This window comes from Sander lucioperca, chromosome 9, assembly GCF_008315115.2.
Source record: "Sander lucioperca isolate FBNREF2018 chromosome 9, SLUC_FBN_1.2, whole genome shotgun sequence".
Lineage (NCBI taxonomy): Eukaryota > Metazoa > Chordata > Actinopteri > Perciformes > Percidae > Sander > Sander lucioperca.
The window spans coordinates 28,557,111-28,570,400 of record NC_050181.1 but is presented as its reverse complement, the minus strand read 5'-3'; the positions used below and the strand labels follow the sequence as shown (position 1 = coordinate 28,570,400).

The 13,290-nt window shown below is 43.0% G+C and overlaps 1 protein-coding gene and 1 long non-coding RNA gene across 4 annotated transcripts in view; one reads left to right on the top strand and one right to left on the bottom strand.

The window, feature by feature from the left end:
* LOC116042379 overlaps positions 1–744 on the bottom strand; it is an 11,583-nt gene extending 10,839 nt beyond the window's left edge. Inside the window, exon 1 of the long non-coding RNA XR_004103203.2 lies at positions 467–744. This is a non-coding gene — a long non-coding RNA (uncharacterized LOC116042379). The remainder of the gene's footprint in view (positions 1–466) is intronic.
* The window catches only part of wrap53 (WD repeat containing, antisense to TP53), a 14,440-nt gene extending 1,150 nt beyond the window's left edge, over positions 1–13,290 (top strand). For 2 of the 3 annotated variants that reach the window (XM_036005651.1, XM_036005650.1), the window contains exons 3-11: positions 132–321; positions 1,865–1,960; positions 2,680–2,788; positions 4,719–4,807; positions 8,184–8,407; positions 10,049–10,260; positions 11,289–11,392; positions 11,624–11,767; positions 12,655–13,290. In XM_036005651.1, coding sequence (XP_035861544.1) covers positions 132–321; positions 1,865–1,960; positions 2,680–2,788; positions 4,719–4,807; positions 8,184–8,407; positions 10,049–10,260; positions 11,289–11,392; positions 11,624–11,767; positions 12,655–12,886 — 1,400 coding nt within the window. In that variant the 3' untranslated portion in view covers positions 12,887–13,290. The remainder of the gene's footprint in view (positions 1–131; positions 322–1,864; positions 1,961–2,679; positions 2,789–4,718; positions 4,808–8,183; positions 8,408–10,048; positions 10,261–11,288; positions 11,393–11,623; positions 11,768–12,654) is intronic. The other variant, XM_031288549.2, reaches the window with a different exon arrangement.

Genomic DNA, 13,290 nt, shown 5'->3' with positions numbered 1-13,290 from the left:
ATCAAATGAAATAAAACAAAGGGGAAGAAGAAATGTATTCATTCAAGTTAGGATTGTGGGTGTCAGTCAGAGATTATGATTCAGGATTATCTTGGAGATTAATGAGTTAACCTGCACAAATTAACTTTTTGATGCAGGAGAACCACTACAATGTGGCGACAACGGTGGAGTAGGGGAAGAGGTGCCTGTCAGTGTGGGAGGTGAAGAAGAATGCCGTCAGAATGGAGATGGAGGACTTGATGCTCCCTTAGGAGGAGAGGTGAAACCAGAGGAGGAGCATGACAGTATCAGATCTGCAGACAGCCCCAGTGAAGGACAGCGGTAAGTGGAGGAAGAAGTCAAATTTATTTTAACCCCTTAACCCATATAACTAGGGGTAAAGTTGCAGCAGACGCACCATCAAGTGAGCTATTACAAGCAGGAGTTTGGGGGGGGGGGGGGGGTTATGTAATGTTAGTTGGGAAACTACTACTCTCTACCACCACCTATGTGTAGCACCCACCTGGGTGATGCACGGCAGCCTTATGACGCCAGACGCTCACCACACATCAGCTGGCGAATCATCTTATCCTTCCTGTTATTTTTTGTACTGCTCACTGCCTGGTGTAGCTTCTATTCACCAGGAGCACTACTGCTCTTCAGTACATGATGTGGCACCCATGAAACATCATAATTACACATGAACTAGTCTCGCATTGCCAGATCTTCCTCCACTGCGCTGCGGAGGAGGATCTGGCGAGTCCACAAAGCATTCAGGGATGGGAGAAAAACGTGCTCTGGCATTTCTTTAAACCAATCACAATCGTCTTGGGCGGCGCTAAGCGCCACGCGGAGCAATGGCGCCTCTGCAAAATAGCCTCGAGAAGGAACTTGTGTACGTTCAAAGGTTGTTTTAGTCGTGCAACAGAAAACTCTGATTGGACAGATAGTCTAGCTAGCTGTCTGGATTTACCCTGCAGAGATCTGAGGAGCAGTTAACCATAGTCCTCAGAAATCTACCGGGGTTTAGAACGCCAACACAAAGAAAGCGGAAGGTTACGGACATCCGGCCGAAATGAGGGACATCCTGCGGATTTTCCGGCGGCGGCTGAACAATCCCGAAGTGGAACATCGTGGCTGTAGACTACACATGATATAAAGTATTAGATATGTTATTTTAGTACTAATAAGTAAAACAGCCCATGCACCATAATCTAATAAAAATGTAGAAAATGTATTCCACCTGGCATCACGTAAGTGTCAACAAAGCAGTTTACTGAAATAATTAGTTTGACTCACATTGATGCAGTCAACCATAGTTATTGCAATCCAAATGTTATGGTAATTGCACAGTCACAGGCAGCTATTTGAGCATGTGTAATTGCCTGTGAGTGTTAGATGTTGCTCTGCTTCCTCTGTGCATTTTACAATAGCACTGATTTTGAAGTTGGGCAGAAAGTGCACCATAGCTTTAACTGATTAAATATTAAACACCGTCAATCTTCACAGTGGAAAAATTTGGAGAGGATGAAAAATGATGGAATGAACCTGTAGAGGTGTGAAATGTAATTAACAATCCACTCCACTTTATTGTGTAACTGTCTAAATCTTCCTGTTGGGCTTTGTGCAAGTTGACTCTGTGGTTTATATACAGCAACAGTTTTGTCCCAGGCTAGGAAAATGTATTGGATGGTATTAAACTTAATCAAACAAATTCTAGGCAAGAACTATATGCTGGGATTGTGGTTGCATTCACTCTGGTAACGTTATGCCCTCAGCATTAGTAAAATGGTAAGTTTAGTCTTTCAGTTTATGTGATGATCCCACTCCTGTCTTTTAAAGTGATTTAACCGAAGAATTGCCCTTCTCTCTATCTTGCTTACAGCCTTGGCCTAGATTTTACCCAGAATCCCCAGATGCTGACTGGTTCCTGGACCGAGTACTCCAACGTTCCAGAGAATTACCTCAAAGGCTGCAAATGGTAATCTCTTCTAGAATTAACATGTTGCATAATTTACCATGTGGATAAGCTTTTGGATGTGCTAAGTAGAAAAATGGCTTTCACCCTGTTTGTCATTCTCAGGCCATAGTGGAAACACTAGGGCAGACAATACATTTGGTGTAAGTGAGGCAACTAGTAGTAATAATAATGTATACTTTATTAATCCCGCAAAGGGAAATTACAATGTTTTCACTCTGTTATTACACACATTACACACAGGCCTGATTTACACACACATGCTCAGTACCTATACATGCACTAATGGAGAGATGTCAGAGTGAGGGAGCTGCCCATGAAAAGGGGCCCCGACCAGTTGGGGGTTCGGTGCCTTGCTCAAGAGCACCTTGGCAGTGCCCAGGAGGTGAACTGGCACCTCTCCAGCTACCAATCCACCACCATACTTTGGTCCATATGGGGTCTTGAACCAACAACCCTCCGGTTCCCAACCCAGCTCCCTACTTACTGAGCTACTAACAAACAATATTTATCTCATAGTCGAGATAAATCAAGTACAGTTCTCAATCAAGTACAGTTATGATTTAAAATGTATGCTGTGGCACCTTTAGTCCAAACTGCCTACGTACTGTAGATGCATACAATAGCTTAAAACCAACCTGTGTACATCAGTGTACATTATCAATTCACTGCTGTTAATACACCATCATCTTTTTCTCCTCCTCCTCCCTTTTCTACACCAGGGCCCCCGATGGTTCCTGTATCCTGACCAACAGTGCAGACAATGTCCTCCGGTTGTACAACCTCCCTCCAGAGATTTACAGCTACAACTGGGACATGCTTCCTGAGATGGTGAGCACACAGCTTACCATCATGGGTTAGAGTTTGACACTGTTTTTGTGTGTGTGAGTAAGATTTTCTGTGTGCCTGAGCCTTATATCTTATATCTGTTGTATCTTGTATCTGAATATCGAGGATATTGTTGTATGCTTTTGACTCATTCCCCAAATGTTTGCGTAGCGGTTAGAGGTAGTAGCTGACTGAGGGAATCCTTCCAACATTCGGAAAACCTTAAAGGGATAGTTCGGATTTTTTGAAGTGGGGTTGAATGAGGTACTTATCCATAGTCAGTGTATTAGCTACAGTAGATGGCGGTCAGCACGCCCCCAGTTTGGAGAAGCAGGCAAGAGCACCGAAGCTAAGCAATGTGCTGCTGTGGACGGGGGCAGCAGCTAAACATATTTTAGACAACAACAAAAAAACGGGCCACCTAAAAACATCAATATTAGTTTAACAGGGTTTCCGTGGGGTCTTAAAAAGTCTAAAATTTAAAAATTTTAGACGCTCAAGTGTTGTGTTCTAGGTCTTAAATTATTTTAAACAGGTCTTAATTTTCATACGTCCATGCAACGCTACCTCTAATGCTCTTGTTTTTATTTATTCTGTGGTGTTGTGGTTCTTTCTTTCGCTGGTCCAAATATAATTTCGCTGTATTACGACTACAAATGAGACCAACATGCAACTTATATTGCAGCCAATCAGCTTTCGTGTTATTGGTGCGAGTCTCTTTCGGATTGTACCACAGACATAAAAACAGATTTTATTCTTCAGCGATGGGGAAGTACAAGTTTAGCGATACTTGGCTTGATTAAATAAAGAATTTAGAATTTAGGGCTTAGTTGATTTTGTGATAAAGGTCTTAAATTTCATTCATAATGGTCTTCAAAAGTCTTAAAACTGACTTGGTGACCTTTTTTTTTTTTTTAAAGGCTTATTTCAGATTCACCAAACTCGCAGATTACACAAATGCACTAACTGATTGAGGCAGTGGTAGACTGTTTTTGTCAAGGGAGTCCAGAAAATTTATAAAGCCATAATCTTCTTCTCCAAACCTGGGTGTCAGTCAAACTTCGGCCTACTGGTTTGAAGATTCCAACTCCTATTTCTGTTCCCACAGCCACCCATTCCTCAAAGTTTAGTTACAGAATATTCTGTGAAACAAACACATGGAGAGCACAATCTACTCTTGATTCACTCCCATTAATACTGACCACATTACTGCATTCAAAATCCACCTATCGTCTGTGGTCTGATACGTAGGGCTTTGAAATTTAGAGCTAACAAATAGCACCTTAGAGTTAGAAATCATCCAGTTTTTGACTGCAAATACGACAGATTACTAGAGGTTTGTGTTCTGCACCACTATGGATGTTTTAATGCCTTAATCATGTTATGGGAGATTTCACATTTCTTTTTAAATTCTAAATTGTCTCAAGTCTAAACTGAGATATTTCCACTTCCTTTTATACAAAGACTGTCAGTATGTTGTTGTTTCTGCATGTACAGTATGTTGTCAGCTAAATAAAAAACATGTCAATCAAATACAGGCAGCAGCTTGAGAAAATGTATTACTGAAGATTTAACAGTTATAATAGAATAGACATTCTGTCCTTTTAGGTTTGGAGAAATATCATATGGCGGGCCAATCTCTTAATTGTATTACAGGCTGGTAGATTGGGATCACTGAACAAAAATAATTGAAATATAATCCACGTTCCTCCATTACAGAGATCTCTCACCGCTTGTGAAAAGGGTAGAAAATTGAGCTTTTATTGCTCTATTTCGTGCCACTGGCTTTTTATATGAAGTTTTACTAAAAGCAAAAGCCTGTGACATTCCCTCGTTGCCACCTATTCAGATCCCATCTGTCATTACAACTCGTTTATACTGTGTGTTCAGTCTTCACGTTCCTGACCGTCTCCTTTCTCTCATTCTGTGGCAGAGTCCAGTGCTGAGGATGGCAGAGGGAGACACCATCTACGACTACTGCTGGTACCCCAAGATGAGCTCTCTGGACGCAGACACATGCTTGTGAGTTAGACTCGGTCTAGTCTATATTGACGGCGTTTCATTTACGGCATCGTTCCGGTGCCGTCAGAGGTTCCGCCGGATGTCCCTCACCTTCCACTTTCTTTGTGTTGGCATTCTGAACTCCTACGAGCAAATGTTTTTTTTTTTAAAGATTTTTTTTTTGGGGGGCATTTTTAGGCCTTTATTGACAGGACAGCTGAAGAAATGAAAGGGGAGAGAGAGAGAGAGAGAGAGGGGGAATGACATGCAGCAAAGGGCCGCAGATCGGAGTCGAAACCGGGCCGCTGCGTTGAGGTGTAAACCTCTATATATGGGCGCCCGCTCTACCAACTGAGCTATCCGGGCGCCCTACGAGCAAATGTTTCATCAAAACAAGTTCCTTCACGAGGCTATTTTGTAGTGGCACCGTACCTGCGTCCGGGGCCTAGCGCCTCCCAAGACGATTGTGATTTAAAGAAATAAATATAGTAAACCAATAAACCAGAGCACGTTTTTCTCCCATCCCAGAAAATACTGTGTGGACTAGCCAGTGTAGAGGAAGGTCTGGCAATGCGAGACTAGAGTTGATCTGATCTTGATGCCAGACCATGCCCTGAGCCTCAGCTCTTAAATGAGACATTTAAAGTTCACTTTAAAGTTCAGCCTGCCAGACTGTGAAGGATGTATACACAGAAAAGGCACTATGTTGTTAATCGAGGCTGGTGTCAGTCAGTGATTGGTGTTTTAAATCTAGCTCTTAGATGGTCAGTGCGTGCGTGCGTGTGTGTGTTTTTCTGATTTTCTGTGTGCTTGAGCCTGTCTAATAGACCTCTGAAGAATCTGAATGTCGAGGATATTGTTTTATGCTTGTGACTCACTCTCTGATCCCCGTGGTGTTTGCGGCTGGCAGCGTGGAGATGGCTGTAAAAGCTTTCCGATGTCTCTCTTCATGAGTGAAGAGTTGGCCTTCGTCTTGTCTGCCTCTGCCTCCGCCGCAATCCGCTCGGCTGTTTGAGGCCCACGGTGCTTTTTAGAATGATTCAGCCCACTAACAGCTCTCCCGGGTCCAGACAACACCTAAAGGGCCTCGTGATTCTGACTTGGAGCTTCTCTTTTCATCTCATTCTCTTTTTTTCTTTTTTTTTGGGTGTTGTGTGTGTGTGTGTGTGCAGGCACACACTCTAACAGGCTTTTGAAATGTGGTAATTGTGACATGACTGTGTGTCTGTGCGTGCTCTGTTAAACAGAGCCAACATCAGTAACACTCAGCCATCACCGTGGCGATTGCATATTGTCTGGCGAGAGAGGCAGGGCCGTGCTAACGAGCTGAGGTCAAGTTGCCAACAGTTTTCACTGTGTGTAACCCTCCTCCCCTAGCTCCCATCATCCTCCAGTTCCCACCTCCACCCTCTGAAAGAGCCCTCTGATCAAGGCCCAGCATTGGCATCACTCCACCCCACCAGACAACCTTCACTATGTAAAGGGAGGGGGGTGGGGGGTCAGGAGCTGTATGACGAGATAAGATGAGATGAGAGTTGTGTAAACAACGCGGTGATTAACGAACGCCTCTTGTGGACAATGAAGCACTTGAGAGGCCTGTGTGGATCTGCCAGAGCCGTACAAAGACCTGACTGTCATGAGGAAGAGCTGACAGCACTCTTCCTCAGATCAATGCTATATATCACAGGGGAGCTCGTGCAGGGCACACACAGGTGGTCGGACAAGCTCAGGTAGACTGTTAAGGGCCAAGGCAAGCGGATGAAAGGTTATGGTTGTAATTATTAAATGCATTCACGGCAAACTTGTTTTTCTAGTGCCCTCTGTCTTTATCCTCCCTCCTCCTCCCCCCTCTTTTCACATCCCCCATTTTGTTTCTCATTCCTCCCCCTGCGCTCCTTGAACTTCTGTCTGCCAAAAGCCGTGTGTTGTTGATGCCCCTCCTGTAGAGAGGGAGTAAGGGCCCCTGTTATGGCTCGGTTAAGTTGCATTGAGTTCTAGGCATTGCTCCAAGCTAGCAGCAGTCTAGCATTATAATTGGGCATTTCCCTGCTCTGGAATAAAGCTGCGGCTCAGGGGGACCATAACCGAACACGGCAGCAGTGGTAGGGGCTAATTTCCTTTGTCTAATTGAGCCGCAGTGATGTTTCGGCATTTGTTCGGTGCCAGTAATTAGAGTTAAAAAGGCATGGCTCAGTCTTTGGCCCTGATTTGAATCAAAAGGAATATTGTGCTGTGGTCTTGTCTCCTTAATGAGGCATAGCACAATGCTGCATATTTATTTTGATGCATTAATACATTCAGGTGGATGTGGTGCAGTAGAGGTTAGAAACAAACAAAAGAAATCCAACAAGATGTTTGTGGTCATACCTAATGTATATTTCAAAAGAATCTTGGTAGCGTATTTAATTTAAATCTGGTATGTATGCTATGAGATGCAGGTACAGCTCTTATTTTTATTTCATTAGTTAATTTGTTTTACTTTTTATAGACTGATTGTGACACTATATCCAATTTTACAATTATTGAGTTTCCCTTCCTCACATGTAGGCGTTCATACGTTCTCACTAATTGGAAATACCCCGTTTGGTTTAGAGGAGTTGTGGCGCCTGGGTGGAGCATGCAGGAGGCAGGACATATCGCAGACCACACCGCGGTCATGTAGCCAGGTCTTAATTTGATCATAAACAACCGAGCGTCTTGCCATTCCCTGAGTTTGTCTGACAATTTCGTTGTCTGCCCTTACCGACACAAGTGTCCGAATCTCGTCGTCTCTCCGATTGGGACTTTTTTCACGGCTTCTTCGTGTAAATCACCCTATGGATGTTTGAATTCTTCCTCTTTCGTGCCAGTCGCATGATAGAAACGTCATCAACACGCCACTCACTCGCTGTGAATTCTCCGGACAATGAGCTGCTCTATTCACACATGGGCCCAATTAGACATCACACAGACTTTGTACTAGCGAGCTGGCAGTGTAAAGCCTGTTTAATGTCCAATTCAACTAGGGCTGGCTGGGCGATATGACAGTATATACCATCATAACATTATAAAAATGTCCTGTCTTATATATTTTTCTATATCATTGTTATTTAAAATGTCACTTCAATACTAGCAGCCAGAATTGCATTACAGCAATATTTGTATATATCATCATTTCAATGACGCTACGTTCTGAATCCACTTCTTTCACTAATGTTGTTAATAAAATGAGAAAAACTCAACTATGTAAGTCACACAGGAGTATCCAAAAATGGGGATGTTAAGTCACTGCTCACTAAATGTGTTCTTGCATAATTCACACTCTATTCTCTGCCTGTCTTTCAGTCCTTTTCCCATATGTCTTAATAACTCACTCTTTGCCAATCTTTTTGTCTGCCCTCTCACTCCTCTTCCTTAGTCTAGCCAGTAGTAGCCGTGACAACCCAGTCCACGTGTGGGATGCATTTTACGGGGAGGTGCGAGCCAGTTTCCGACCCTACAATCATCTAGATGAGCTGACAGCAGCCCACTCCCTCTGCTTCTCGCCTGATGGAACGCAGCTCTACTGCGGCTTCGACAAAACTGTCAGGGTCTTCTACACCGAGCGGCCTGGAAGAGACTGTGAGGAGCGGCCCACCGTAGGTCAGTTATCAACTGCTCTCGCACACTTTTCAGCTTAAAGCAACATGCTGGGGACTTTAAACTACAAATCATGTACTGCTACTACTTTACAGTAGCGCTGGGTAAAACAAATGAATGAATCCATGTATTATAATATTATAAGTTTCGCAATTCAATATTGATTTAGAAAATTCTATCGATAGTTATAACCACGTTTAACAAGCGTAGAATAAAAGCGAATTTCATTTTCCGCTCCTGTAGGAGTCAACCTAGCGTCATTTTCGCAATATTTGTTAAAGGCAAAATATGTGTCAAACCATTCTGAATGAAGTATGGTGGTGCTGCAGAGATGTCCTGGCCTACAAATAGCCTACAATCACTCTAATCATTTAAGAAAAATTTTAATATTTTTCAATGAGAATGATAAATCAATTATGATTCTCTCCCTAGTGTTGTGAATCATATCGCAATATCAGTCAAAATAATCACAATTAGATATTACGTCGTGCAGCCCTGTAAGGTACTGTTATGAATTCTCTAGGTATTTTCAGTCGTGATGAATCGAATTGTGACCTGTAATCGTGACACAGAGTATCAAAGATGAGTCGTGTAGTCAATGCCAATACCCAGCCCCGCTTCACAGTACAAGGGTCTAATCTAACAGACATGTTAATTCTGATTCTATTACAAATTTGGATCTATTCCGTGCTCTCACAATATGTATTGATTTAAAAGCTTTTTGAAAGTGGTGGAAAATTCATGTGCACTAAGATGGATAACTATTGGTTATGAACAATATTAAGGACGTGTGTTCCAATTTAAAAGCAGGGACTGTTTTGTTGAAGGGCGCTCCAAACTCTCTGTCGCTGGCTGTCACATCCAACGGGCTGAAGTCTCCTTGAACAAATCAAAAAGGAGAGTTTTTTTATTATGCGTTTCTGACAAACAATAAAGGAAACTAAATGTTAACTGTGATGAATTCCTTATCTTTGTCACACACTTCAAAGAAGTTTCAGCTCGCTGGCAGGCTTTTGTAAAGTACTGAAATGAAGTGAACCTTGCCTTGTAGTTAACGGGCTAAAGTATTCTAAAGCACTAAAATTATCCTTGCAAATGTCAACACACTTTTTTTTGCCCTTTATGATTCTGAGGCTGGAATAAGGCTTTTTATGTAATGACTAAACCTCAACGCTGCTATGCTGGCATCTCAACGTCTTGCTCTGGTGAATCATTGCTGTATATTGTTTCTTGTCTGTTTGGCTCCATCAGCTCGGCATGATCATTAATAACTGCAAATTATGCAGAAATGTATGGTTAATCTCAAAGACAAGTTATGTGATACATGTGAGTGCCAAACCCTCGGCTCTGCTATTTTGTGCAGAAAACGTGCTTAAAAGCCGTTTTTGTGAAGAGTGAGAAAGAGGATGATTTGGAAAGGAGGTAACGTTACAGGAAAATCGATTGTAAAAAGAACCAGATGATCCAAATGTGACTTCATGTGTGCGTTGAGAAATATTTTCCTCCTTTTGAAATGTAATCAGGAATACAGGAGCTGCCAAAAAAGTCAACTTTGAGTAGAAGTGATTGGGAGTTGTGTCTTTTGAACCTTTTTAAAAAAGGCTGACCGCCCTGCCAAATGCCACTGTGTTGTCTTGACTGCAGTGAAGAAGCAGGGCCAAAGTGGCATCATCTCCTGCTTTGGCTTCAGCCCCTGCCAGTCTGTTTACGCCTGTGGCTCGTACTCCCGCTGCGCTGGCCTCTACTCCTGCCAAGACGGCACCCTGCTGGCTCTGCTGCCGACCCGCCACCACGGAGGCCTCACCCATCTGCTCTTCTCCCCTGACGGCAACTACCTGTACACCGGCGGACGCAAGGTCAACACACACACACACACACACACACACACACACACACACACTGCATGCAGCAGCAGCAGCATGCGACCAGAGACCTGAGGGTAATAGTGCAGCTTTGTTTGAATGAACGATCACACACGCACCATCAGTAGGCTTTGTGTGTTATGCAGGTAACAAATGACTTTACTCTGATACATTGGAATATTGGTTCACAAAAGCATTGTCAAAGCTTTTGGACAAGAGCTTTATATGTTAATTTCCTGTCTTTGATGGCATGAGTCAGCATGTAATGAATCTGATTAGACGTTACGGCATTCCCACAAAAGTGAAAGTCTGAAGGATTCACTGTGGTTCACAAGGGTGCTACAGAGGTTTGCCGTCACAGGAGCTTGAAATTCCACCTATTAGATTATTTCCCTCCAGTTCTAGACAGTATCTGGAGTCCTCTCCATAGTTTGACATCGCACAAATTGTCCTCAATGTTCTATTGGCAACTTGTAATGTAGAGACTGCATAACCATCCGCCTCTATGTGATTCAATGCCCCCCATTCATCCTCGTTACCCTGTTTAGATTAAATATACACTACTTAAGCAGTCCAGTCTACAAAGTTACTCTGTAGCATGCAAGTCACTGCCAGTTAATTCATCTACAATTTAGCAACGGGGTCAAGAGTACAGATTTACTGTACACTGCAGGTCTGTTTGAAACCAACATCAAGTATGTAGTTACAGTTGTTGTTTGTTGGTAGGGCTGATTTTAATGAGGATATAATACAGGTCGGCAGTGTGTATCCTTCATGTTTACGGAATACATTTCATCAACATAGCCAAAAGCTCTCTCTCTCTCTCTCTCTCCTCTCTCTCTCTCTCTCCTCTCTCTCTCTCTCTCTCTCTCTCTCTCCTCTCTCTCTCTCTCTCTCTCTCTCTCTCTCTCTCTCTCTCTCTCTCTCTCTCTCTCTCAGAGTGTGCTTTTGTTGTATTTATCTGCTGATCATCATGCGTACATGACTTCATGTGTGGATATGTTCTCTGTGTGTGTGTGTAGGATCCAGAAATCCTGTGCTGGGACCTAAGAGAGCCGGGCAAGGTTGTGTTTTCACTCAAGAGAAATGTGGCCACTAACCAACGCATCTACTTTGATCTTGACCTGTAAGTTTCCTTCACTAACTACAACTCTACTCAGTGATATGTGTGTGAGCTTGAACTCGAGTCTGACATTGTATATACGAGCGAACTGTCACCCGTCCAGTTCTTCTGCATCCTGCCAACCATTTTGTTGAACTTCCACACAGGTGTATGGAGGCCGATCAATCACCTGTGACCTGTTGGTAGTTGCGTTATGATGATTGTGCACGAATGTTTTTGTGTGTTTCTGTATAGGTCAGGCAGGTACCTGCTGAGCGGCAACACAGAGGGAGTGGTGTCGGTTTGGGACACCCTGACAGCTCCTCCTGATGCCAATGAGGAGCTACTGCAGCCTCAGCTCAGGTTCCAGGCCCATTGGGACTGCACCAACGGCGTCAGGTATGACCGCTAAAAGTAAAAAGCTAACCCATCCCATTGGCTGACACATACCTTTTTGGCATCAGGTTTCTGCCTGTAAAAAGGACGTTTTTTTTTATCCTCGCCACTGTTGCACCAAATGCTTGCTCTTTGTTTTTGTACTTGCCATAAAGTAAAAGGGTTCAAAGAGAACTTTAGCATTAATTGTACAAAATAAATTGGTAAAAATAAAAGGGAAAAACAGAAGCTTCTCAATTGTCCAGGTCATGGGATGTCTTGTCAGAAGTCAAATACAACCACACAGGAAGCCCATTAGTCCTCAACTAACTATTATAAAAAAAAAAAATGGTAAAAACTGATACAAACAGACAGCAGAAAAACGAGAGAGGCAGACAGAGAAAGTAAGCAATCATCAAATTTAGGTCTAGCAATCATGTTCAGTGACTGTGTTGCTGTTTTCCTGCTGTGTTGTACTGTCCCCCCCCAATGATTCACACACAAACATAAGAAACGGCTTCCAATTTCCGAGTTCTATCACACAACTGTATCGCTGCTACAGAGACCAACAACCACAGCGTCTGTGTGCGTTTATAAAACTTTCCAGTAAACGGCTCTGTTTTCTGTGTCGAAGAGATGAAGTAGCTGATGAACTAGAAATGATTTATCATGGCTGTGTAAATGTGCTACAATTATGTATAGAATCTGGACATCAATTCATTGAGTTGTTTTAGGACTTATTTCTCATATATATATATATATATACACACACACACACGCCTAAATGCATTACTGCTACTTTAAATGCACAACAAGTGCAGCAGTGCAAACTACCAGACCTATCAGTTCTCTTTGCACGCCATCATTTTCATTTCCCTCCATTTTCTTCCTCCATCCTTTCTCTTTCCCAGTATTCATCCCTTCATGCCACTGTTGGCTACATCCAGCGGGCAGCGTCAGTTCCCGTGGCCTGGCGAGAGTGAGGGCGACTCTGCCTCTGAGGACGAGGGAGGCGAAGCTGTGATGTCACCCCCGGAGGTCCGCCAAGACAACGCCTTGAGCCTGTGGTGGGCCGGGCCGCTTGGCCCTGCCCCCGAGGGGGACCCAGAGCCTCCGTTAGTTCAGCCCGCTGACACAGATTGAGTTACACCTGCCATGTGATATTTATTTTGGGAATGTTTGGTATGGATAAAGCAAATTATGAGTCTTTTTTGGCATCAGCAGGTGGGGAAGTATTTTCTGGATCATTTTATTTATTCATTTTTCATTGTTACCTTAAACATTTACAGTCAAAATCAATTTCTGTAATAGATTCTTAACATATCGCCTGCAAGTTTACCATACTTACTGACGCAGCATTTCACCTGCAGAGTTAAAATGAATGAATTATAGAACATTGCACATCAGGTCAGTACAGAACAGATGTCTCAGACAAGATGTGGATTGCATAAGGATTGGATTGAGACTAGAGCCCGACCGATAAAGGATTTTTAAGGCCGATATCGATACAAACATTTGGTGATTTAAAAATTCGATATTCCGATATA